At 37.5% G+C, this 11010-nt stretch overlaps 1 protein-coding gene across 3 annotated transcripts; it reads right to left on the bottom strand.

The window, feature by feature from the left end:
- On the bottom strand, positions 1-10051 carry CLK4 (CDC like kinase 4). 3 transcript variants are annotated; one of them, XM_009641212.2, is made up of 13 exons: positions 9959-10051; positions 9154-9311; positions 7884-8109; positions 6574-6664; positions 6112-6178; positions 4340-4456; positions 4086-4252; positions 3890-3984; positions 2696-2825; positions 2309-2391; positions 1726-1805; positions 418-505; positions 1-333 (listed from the first exon to the last, which is right to left on the bottom strand). In XM_009641212.2, exons 1-13 carry the CDS (start codon positions 10010-10012, stop codon positions 196-198), a joined length of 1494 nt encoding a protein of 497 aa, XP_009639507.1. In that variant the 5' UTR covers positions 10013-10051; the 3' UTR covers positions 1-195. The 3 variants fall into 3 exon arrangements, with proteins under 3 accessions (XP_009639507.1, XP_035752583.1, XP_035752584.1); XM_035896690.1 differs by lacking the exons at positions 6574-6664; positions 7884-8109; positions 9959-10051 and having other exon boundaries at positions 9154-9236; XM_035896691.1 differs by lacking the exons at positions 6574-6664; positions 9154-9311; positions 9959-10051 and having other exon boundaries at positions 7884-7972.
- Positions 10052-11010: the final 959 nt, after the last annotated feature.

The raw sequence follows: 11010 nt of genomic DNA, 5'->3' as shown, positions 1-11010 counted from the left end.
ATTTTTCACTTCGATACCCATAAGACTACAACTGTTCAACGAGGTAAACATAACAGTTATACAAAACATCTGTCAGTATTTACAGACTTAACTGTACAAAATAATTTAAAGCTTACAAAAGTTTCATGCAACCTCTGTTGACTGACACAGTCTAGGAAATCTCCCTGGAGAAGCATAAAAGATCTTTGAATTTATTCATTTATTTAATGGTTCAAAGAAAGGGTGCTGCAAGGCTTCATCAAGAGTAATTCTTTTGGCCGGGTCATATTCCAGCATCCTGCGAACAAGGTCAAACAGACTTTGATGATCTGTGTCTTGGCAGTGCATGAACTCCTGAAAGGAAAAAAAAAAAAGGAAGTATTTTAGAGAGAGCTTTCCCAACGGCAAAGCTAACAAAATAAAAATGTTGTCTCCTACCTTTAAAGGCTTGCAGCGCCTTCTAACATAGCGTCCTGCAGAACTGTGCTCATCCCAGTCCAGTTGGTCGTGGTGAAAATAATGCTTTCTGCAGGATGAGGAAAATAATGTTAAGGTAATGTCAGTGCCCACAGCGGGCAGACGTTCTTAGAAGAAGTTTTGCGACGCCACAGAAGCGTTCCTGCATATCCCTCCGCATCTGGGAGCCAACATCTCTTTATGCATTATTTATTCAGAGACCTGTTGCTTTTATGTTACCATTACCACAGTATCGAGAAAACGGGTCCTTCCGTATTGCAACCAACAAAGCAGCCACTGAAAACCTATCTCCTGCTACTGACATTTACAGAGATGGATGCTTTAAGGTGTTCCACGAGAACAACTTGGTCCCATCTGCCAGTAACAAATAGAAGACAGCGTGTCCATCCATCACCTTTTAAAAAACATTTCTTATAAAATCTGCAGAGTTTAAGTGGTTAGCAACTATTTATCAAAATCAGATATTCCCACGTCTTTAAAAGGCATCCTGCAAATAGAGGAGACTGCCAGTGCAAATGAAGTTCTGACAAATCCACACCGCAGCGTCACATTAACACCGCTACATCAGTGGCATTTTACTTTTAGAACACTACCTGAATACTATTCCAATTGCAGCTAAGTTTTTTTTTTTTTTTTCTCATTTTTCAAAACGCACTATGAATCAGCTGGACAACTGTAATAACTACATACATCACCCTACCCAGCATTACTGGGGTTCTACTGTAACAGGAGCTACAGGATTATCTAGAGAAGGTGGCAAGAGAACAACATATTTCAGAAAGAGACCACCAAACCTCACGTGATCTGGACTTTGGACACGAGGGGATTAGGGGAGAACCCTGTGCCGGCTGCTGCTCCTTGCATTGAAGCAGGAAACCCCTGCTGCACATAGCTATCTTGGAGGAAGAGAGAAGGATCACTGAAGCACATGCCTCAGGGACATGAAGGGACAGTGGAAGAGGCTGGCAGCTGTATTATCAAGACAGGACCCTCTTCTTCCTCCCAATAAAAATATTCTGATGACAACATTCAACTCAAGTTACTGTTCAAGAGGCTGGCAACTCAGACTAAGGCCAGAAAGGAGGACTACCGCCAACTATTTAATTCACCCAACTTTGACACAATTTCTTGCCATTAGACTAATAGGTAACCAGAAGCATGGAAGTCTCTTTGCTGATCTTCAGAAGCTCACAGCTAACAATGGAAACATTAAATTTCTCTTATAATAGGAAAATATTAGGCCACTTACTCCTTCTGTAATGAACTTACCTGGATTTCTTGATCATGTGAGCTGGCAGCGGCCCTAGTATTCTTTCCATCATTGCCAAGTGCTCCTTGCTATCGTGCGTCTGTGTGGAAAAAGCAATGAATGCACTTACCACGTTTTTCTACTCTCAGCCACTTGGTAACAACACTCATCTACAAACAAGATGTTTGCCGGAGTACCGACATAGTACCTTTATACATCATCACCTTCAATTACTAAAAACAGATTATGCAATGCAGCTCGTTATGTAGCACTTCCCACAGTTAGGATGGCCCCTGAACAACAGAGTTCATAAACCAAGTTTTGTACAAGCATGTTTTCTTTACTCCTAACCCCAGCAGTATCTTCAGGCTCTAGACAGGCTTCATCATCCCAAGAGCCACAACGGGTACCTTAAGTAGTCTGAAGGGGATAGCCAAGACATCGCATGTTCATACACGTGTGCTGTCTTTACAGTCTCATCTATAGAATACTTTAAAAGCCTCTAAGGTTATGCCTGTTCCAGTAACAGTTAAGTACATGTCACTAAAAGATCAAAGTCAGTAGCCTGGGATAAAAAAGTTTAATTGAACTTTATGTACATACCTGAAACACTGTAAATCCTAGGTAATACTCAATCAGAATACAACCAATACTCCAAACATCACAAGGCTGCGACCATCCCAGTGCTGCAAAATAGGCAAAGTTTATTGTTTACTTTTTAATATAGTCTCAAAACGCACATCCACAAAGCATATGCCCATTTTCCCCCCTCCACACCTCTCCCCAAGCCTTGTGGGAGAAAGCGGGAAAGGAACAGGTTTGAACTTGTGGTTTTAGAGCATTTCTTTTACTGTTTACTGTCAAGAATTCTAACATCACCATCTGTGCGAGATGACCGAGTTATTAGAACCACGAGCAACTACTCCAGTTTATGAAGACCTCAGAATGAACTGTAATTAACTGTCAGAAGGTTTAAAAATCTTTACTGACCTAAAATAACTTCAGGAGCCCTATAATGTCTTGTAGACACTAACGTGCTGTGATGCTCATCATCAAAAGTGGCACTTCCAAAATCAACAACTTTGATGTCGGTGTTTTTTAAAGTGCGTTCATCTCGCTTCTGCAAGAAAATAAAAATGCTATTTGTTAGTATTTTTTAAAAGCATGCTTAGGCAAAATGTGTTCATCACATTATCTTTATTTATCTTTGAAACACCAGTTAACATAGAATGCTGAAAATTAAACCCATGTAACAAAACACTCCTTCCAAATAGATCGATTCCTATTCAGCTCAAGCTCCAAAAAGAGAAGCTGGTGATTTAATCTGCATAGTCAGAAGAGCCAAGTAAAGACCTTTCCCACAGTAACAGAACTCCTGTCCTCTTAACTTTCAAGTTAACTTCAGTTAGTTGTTATCTCTTTTTCTGTCCATTGGTACAAACACATCATTTATGTAGCTCTAATTTTAGCTCTAAAATAAAATCGTAACATCAAGCCTTCAAGAGGCACTGAAGTCCATACTGCTTTTCTCTCTCAAGAAGTTTTTGTACTTTAAAAAAAGAGCAGCAACATAAAATGAAACTTTTATTTCTGCCCATGCTAGAAGTGATTTGTGCAGACAAGTTCTTACCCTAACATTGTGTCTTAGGGTTTTCTTAGATTTAAAAGGAAGACACTGGTCCAGAACAGCCCTACTCAGGGCCCATGCCAATTCTAACGCCACCCAATGAGCAACATCACAGGTTATGACAGAAAATTCAACCTAGCTATTAAGCCAAGGACTGCAAAACCAACGGGCACTTCCGACTCCAGGGTAATTAGACAGAAAGCAAGACAGGTCATTCCTCCTCGTTAAAGAAGGGGATTAAAATGGCTTAAGAAATAGGAAGGAAAAAATCTGGCTAAATTCAAAGTCATTAACACAGTACTCCCTATGAATGCCAGAACTTCATGAAACAGCAAAGAATTTAACCAGTGATCAGATGAAGCAGTTTGGTTAGAGCTAAATTACTCACTTAGCAAAAAGTTAGTACCTATCAAAGAGCACAAAAAAAAATTTTCTAGGAAACATAACTATCACTTGACCTTTCTACATGTACTTTTTTTTTTTTTTTTTAAAATCAAAGTTCAGATGAAGACAGAAGTAGCCCAGTTCAAGTCGGGAGAAACAAAGAACAAACTTACCATTTTGGCATTGTACTTCACTATGTAATCAGATTCCACAAATAAGATATTTTCAGGCTTTAAATCTGTATGAGTGAGTTTATTATGGTGTAGAACTACAAGGAAAAAGAACAGTATTTCATAATTAATACAATACTTTCCTACAGGAAAAAAAAATAAAAGAACACATTTGGTATGCGTATTGAGATTTACTTACAGTTTATAGACTGGCAAATTTGGTAAGCCATATTTCTGATGTCATTAATATGAAATGGCAGAAAGCTGTTTTCCTTAATGAAGTCATAAGTACTAAGTCCCAGTAGCTCAAAAACAATGCAAACATGGCCATGATGATCAAACCATTCCAGCATCTGGACACAGCGGCTTAAAAAGGAAAAAAAACCCCTCAATTTACTGATAATTATCTTCTGCAAATGTTTATTACTCCAACTATTCTCATTTTATACTTACAAAGTGCTGCTTGGATCCATGGTGTTTAAGTGTTCCAACACCTGTATTTCTGAACGGGCTGCCTCCCGGTATCTACCAACATTTTTCACAATTTTAACGGCTACATGCATTCCTCTCCTTTAAAAGAAAGCAAAGCATCAGACTGAATCGATTACTGTTAAATACCTACAACCCCAGAGCAGCTTGATTTTAGTAAAAGACAGGACAATTACAGGTCATAGAGAATTATGAGTTGGATTAGAGGAATTTGATATAAGCACCCTGCACTTAACCAGAACTGTTTTTACAAAGAAATGCAATACTGATCTTTCCTTTGTCAAATACTCATAGCATACGCTACATTAACTACTTCTCAGTCGTCTTATCTCATCTAAGGCAGAACATCAGGAATTCAACTGCAAGATGACTACAAAAAATGACAAAGTTCTCATTGGAGGGAAGTACCGCAAAGATTTGACATTTTTTCCTGCAACTTGCACAACTTGTCCTGGCTCTTTTCCAGTGCTCCTATGGAATTGAATAACTTCTGAAGCTTAGATGCTGAGTATTTTGTACTAGTGAAAACTGACCTGCGCTCAGGGTAACATTCGAACGGTAAGGCCACTATTTAAATGGAACACAGATACACATAGCTCGTTCTACCCCATTCGCTCTTGGACAATTTTTAATTGTAGAGCTGTTTAGATTCTCATGACTTAAGAATACTCTCTGCCCTCAGAACACAATCTAAAGCTCCTGAACAGACTTAACTTGTGAAATGACATAACAAACAAACCAAAGGCAGAGGAAAAAATGCTAGAACTGCATCACAGAACTGCAGATATAAAACATACGGTTAAAATTTTTGTTTTGTTTTGTTTTTTTTTTACAGTTTTACTAACTGTTTAAAACTCCTGGCACATACAGAAGTAGTGGAAATGCAATCATTTTCTTCTTCACCACCAAACATGCCACCACACGGAAGTAACCGTTCCATCAAAAAAGGATTGGATATTACTAGAGTACTGTGCATTCAGAAACACTCCAAAGGATAACTGTGATTATGCACACCAAGAAAATTTACAGCTCCATCAATTCCATGCGATTGCTTTCACTAAGAACCAAAGCTACTTTCTCAGCATCTGACTACATCACCTTCTAAAAGTCAGTCTCCCAAATAAATTCTGTACTTGTTACATACCTTCACATTCTCTAGTTACAGCAACAGCACTTGTAGAACCAACAGAAAAACATAGTGAAATAAAACAGTTCTCCCCCTTTAGAGAGGGCAGATGATGTCTACTTAGTAATTAGGAGTTCGCACCATGTGGTTATACAGCTTGTATAGAAAAAAAAAAAGTATAGTTCTAAAAAGGTTTATTTTTGAAAGAAACCCCCTCTAGGCAGATGCTTCCCAAGACAAACGTGGTTAAGGAAGCTTATTGTTAAAGACAGATTCTCAAGAGGAAAACGGAAGTATTTCTCTATATAGCATCTTGTATAAAGTCTGCACCATCCAAGGGCTTTTCACAGAGCAATACAAGAAACAAAAAGAGACGACTGAAGAAACTTAAGAACAATCAGGGACAGATATGGTATCACCTGGAAGTCCTTAAAAATTTTAAACTAGAAATAAGCTTACAGGGTAGCTCTCAAAACCAGTTTAATTTCTTTCTTAAATATACTGCACTTTATTTGAACCGCGACTTTCTTTTAAAGAAAATATCCCAGTGCTTTGATTTCTGAGCTAAGCAGTGTGATGAGATTCGCTTATAAAGATAACCAACACTTACATGTCATGATCTATGCACTCCACTACTTTTCCAAAAGCTCCTTCTCCTAAAGTCGCAACAATTTCATCTAAAAAGAACAAACACAAGTTAGAATTATAAAACTACTTAAACAAGAATGAATATTATTAATGTAGATTTAAAAATGTGCCATTACAAAAGCATAGTTACTTTAAATCTCAGCATCTGAATGCATTATTTTATTGGATAGGTGTCACAAAAACAGTTAGCCAAAAACTATCTCTTGTTCTAATCTCAAGATTCAAGTTCATTTACTAATTGGAACTTTTTGAACACAGTATTTAAATTCTACAGAAAAGAAGATATGCAAAAAAACAAAAAAGCACAAAAAAAACAGAACGAAAAGAGCAATGAAGATTTCTTTAGCCCCCCTCCTCTGACATACTATTCTAAACAGATTTTTTGCTGAAAAGTTTTTAAAAAGTGTTGAAAAATGTTCTATACATCTTGCTCTTAGAACGTCTCCACTTTCACAGATCAGGTGACCCTCCTCATCATCCTCTACACTCCTGGATCTTTTCCTTCGGTGACTCTTCTGGAAACGGCACCAAGATCGTCCAGCCAATCAATATATCAGAGTGAATTCAGGGCAGAATACGCAATTCATTCAGCGGGGAGATATTCAGGCATTCAGTTACACACCAGGCCACGAACAGTTGGCAGGAGCAATTTCAAATTCAGTCCCCAGAAATTCACAGGGCACAGTTTATGTTACAGAAGAAAAACATGGCAAGGAACAGATTTTCAGATAAATACTTAAAGTGATAAAGCAACAGAAAAAACAACACAATTTTGTCTCTCAAAACAGTGGCTTAACTGAAGACAGATTAAGAATGCAACATCACTATTTCTAATACTTTGCTAGCAAATAGCAAAAACCAGTATTTATTTACATATCTAAGTCTACAGTCAAGTGGTTTTTTTTATTTTTAAAACATACACTTTATATAATCTAAACATCATAAAAAAAAAATCAAGTAATTCTACTTCCCTCATGTTTAGAGAGAGAAGAAAAATTACTCTGAAGTCCTGTATTTGCATTGTATCATCTAATACAACTTTCTGTTTCTATTGCAGAAATGTGACATAGAACACCTGGAGCTGAAGATGTATCAGTGGGCATCATGCCCATAATGCCAAATTCAGAGAGCATGCCTTCAAAGAAGGCAAGCAGCAAACTTTTCCCATCTTCAGTAAGACATGAGCTGCCATTAGCCAGGTATGCGGCTTATCAAAGTTTTCTGGAATCAGGTGTAGAACTGTAGAGCTTATTCTTATCAATTTACCAGACATGCAGGTTTTGTAGTTCCAATTAAGCTTACATTAAAAAGGCATGTCACTTCAATTACTTTTAGTAATAGGATGGACGGCATCTCTCACAGTCTACCTGAAAAAACACAGTTCACTATACTGTGAAGCTAAAAAGTGATTAACTGTGCTTTGAAGTAGGATAGTTACCTGCCTTCAGTTTCGAGATAACATTTTTCAGATTCATCCCAGTGATCTTAACTATCGGCCACCTACACTCCCAGTGTATAACTAGTACTGATGACAATCCCATCCCCCACCCAACACTCGATCCAGAAGTCTCAACTAAGAACACATTCATATGCTCATAAATGGACTCAACTACAAATCCTTTTTTAATAATACAGTATTTCTTACAAGTACTGTGACCAGGAACTGAAGTTCTAGCACTCACTTAAGAAGTCTATTACTAATTCATTAATAATAAAGTTGAAAATTACTCATACCGAACGTGATTGGTGACTGGAGCAATGATGTCTCTTATGCTTCCTTTTATGACTACTTTTCCTGCTCCGACCAGAGGATTTGCTATAGTGATGATGGTGACTCTTTTCATAGTCTCTGTGATAATGCCTGTGGTCATATACTTCACAGAAGTCATTTCTGTATTCCTCAACATATCTCCGGTCATGATGGTCTCTTTCATTTATGGCTCTATCGTCCAAATAATGACTGAAAATATATTTTAAGTGAATGTTCTCCACTTCCAAAACTTGAGGTTCCAACAAGATAAGTGACTTGAGCTGAGTTAGAGTTACATAGCATCTGTCTTTACATCAAGAATGTTTTCTAATTGACTCCCTCCCCAAAAATAGTGGAGCTTTTGCTGTTACTTTATTAGGAATCTAACAACATTGTCAGTCTCAAATACATAGCAGCCATCCACGTGAACAATATATAATCCGTCCATAGTTTGCACAGTAAGAAACTCAGTCTCAAAAAGGAGAAACACTTCCTAAAATATACTGAGCAACGCAATTACAATCTCCAAAGTCACAGGATAAATCACAGCAATAATCCCCTTCTGTGCTTCCAAAGCTCAAAGTGTTAAAAAATAAAAAGAAAGCCCTAGAGACTGAGAGAAGTAGCATTGTTCTTAGTGCTCTGCAATAAAGATGAAAAAGCTCAGATTATATCTGGATCAAGGATCTTCTGCACATAAAAAAAACCGTATAAGAAAGCTGCTGAGGCAAAGAGCCCCCATATTGCTGCACACCTACCCCTTCCAACATTTTATAAGCATGAGTATGAGCTCTTAAAATAATTCCATGGTATCTTCTCAAGGAAAAAAAAACAAGAAAAACATCCTTCCAGTGAAAGTAGTGTGGGAGAAAGAGGAAAACAGCTCCAAATTATTAAGAGAAACTCATACTCACCATTGTATTAAGTAATTAAACAAACCTTCTTTTCCTTTTGTTCACATTAAGTAAATGAAAAGGCATACTTTTTACTTGAAATTTAATATTGAATGTATTCAATACCAATACTTAACTGACAACAGTGAAACAAAATAGTAACATTTACTTGTTTTTATTAAAGAATTTATTTTTGCTGGTTTGGGTAGTACTATGTTAACAGAACCGACTACCCTTTAAGCATAAGTGACCCAAGCCTTAAGGAATTCCCAACTTTCAGCGCTCAAAAACTTATCCTGAAAATGTATTTATTTTAGACATGATAAGAAACTTTAGCGCTACTCAATTCAGAGTCTTATACCTTTCTGAAATGTGATTTGGTTTATAGTGCTTGCTTTCTTGTCCACTGCTGTGGGACCTTTTCCTGCGCTTACGGCTGCTACTGTGCTTTCTTTGATCCCAGCTCTTTCTGTCGTCCCATTCAGGACAATGAGATTGTTTTGAATGCCGCATCTGCCACTGAAAAAAACCAAATCAACAAAACCACATAAAAGACAGAAGCATTACACTGGTATTTGCAGATGCAAGTCAACTACTGTAGTTTGATTGCGTATGAAAGAAATAGAAAGAACCATTTCCTCAAATAACTCTTTTTCCTCAGCTCCCCCCACATATGATTTTGGTATGGTAAGTAGACATGGCTTTCTCATCCTAACACTGTGACACTGTTACGAAACACGAATCAAGATTAAATAGGCCAACTCATCTTCACTTAATAGCTTCAAACATGTCATTAAAGCCTGTTTTAAATAAACTCTCAAGTGACTAAACAGAACCATTTCCTTAAAGAGTCTTGTGTTGGAGAGAGACCTTAATCGTGAAACATCCTCTCCAACAACACCTGGATTTATTTTTTCATACTACACTGTACATAAATTACTACATGGAAGTCAGGTATGTACAATCAGTCTAAAAACTTCTCTCACAAATCTATTTGCAGATCACCGTTAGATACTTTTTAAAGTTTTAGCAACAATCACAGTGAACTCTGATATATTAACACGTAACTCCAGCACTATGAGCCAAGTCACGATTTTTGACCCCTATTAGCGTGCAAGTATGCGGGTGTTTTACAATAGAGCTGATTCACCAAAGGCAAAACCCACCAGCTTCCGTTGCTGGATGTGATATGCAGGAATTCTGTGTTCAAACAGGTGCATGCACAACTGAAAAAAAAAGGAAAGTAAAGCACAGCTGTAGAATTAAGAGTATAACAAAACCAAACATTATTTGTTTACTCTTCTTTGTCAGGAGTTTTTGAAAGTAAGAATAAGCTTACGTATCTACTTCGGTATATTCTGGAGAATGAACTAACGCAGGACTAGAAGGGGTGTCCACAGAAAGCAGTGACAGCAAGAAAATTCATTTAGAAACAAAGGCAACACACAAAACCCCCACCCCATGACTGGGTAAATTTCAACAGAACAACACTGGTCGCCTGTATGCCAGCTAGAGGCATTAAGAAGGAAACTTTTAGAACATGTAAATGGCAAGCCTGTTCTGAAAAAGAGGTTTCCTCACACTTTCGTAGTATTTGTGACAGGCTGGTAGTTTAAAAAACCACAACAGACACCTGCACCAATGCTTTTTACAGAAATCTCTTTTTAAAATACAAATACAGTGCAACCAGAGTGACAAACTGTGCAAAAGTAAGTGACCAGTACACCCTTTGAGTCAGTCATGACCTAGGTCTCACAAAAATGTTACTCACTTGTAAGACACTAATAAGAAATAAAAATACAAATGTATCAAATGACAAACAAAACCATCTTAGGGATCAAGACAAAATTAAAACAGATTAGTGTTTAATTTAGATGCCTGAACAACTTCTCTTCTTACCTAGCTCCAAAGCCATTTTTCTCTATTTTTAACTTACATAACTCAAACTATGAAACGCACTTACGTTTCAACTATTCTCCTTTCGGGGTGAAGAGCTCCCCTCCACACTCAGTTATAGGTGAATTCAGGATCCTACTTATGATTGCCTTTTTTTTTTCTTCCCCATTTGGCAGAAGGCAGGCTGCACTAAGGCTCTATAGTGGACAAATATCTAAATAAAATCACTGTTTAAGTGTCCTGCAGAGGGGAATTGGGGGTGAAAGGATGGACATTTGACACAGAAAACTGGAGAAAAGGGTTGGTTGAAGACTAACTGCTG

The sequence above is a fragment of the Egretta garzetta genome, unplaced genomic scaffold, assembly GCF_000687185.1.
Source record: "Egretta garzetta isolate BGI_Z169 unplaced genomic scaffold, ASM68718v1 scaffold26, whole genome shotgun sequence".
In the NCBI taxonomy this organism is placed as follows: Eukaryota; Metazoa; Chordata; class Aves; order Pelecaniformes; family Ardeidae; genus Egretta; species Egretta garzetta.
Note: the sequence above shows the minus strand (reverse complement) of the source record. Positions and strands in the feature narration are given on the sequence as shown.

Coding starts and splice junctions, on each gene's coding strand:
- CLK4 (XM_009641212.2), bottom strand. CDS start 10,012: ATGCACCTGTTTGAACACAGAATTCCTGCATATCACATCCAGCAACGG. Junction 6,179..6,573: donor AGACGTTCTAAGAGCAAGAT/GTATAGAACATT, acceptor TGTTCTTTTTAG/ATGAAATTGTTGCGACTTTA. Junction 506..1,725: donor CACATGATCAAGAAATCCAG/GTAAGTTCATTA, acceptor CTCATCCTGCAG/AAAGCATTATTTTCACCACG.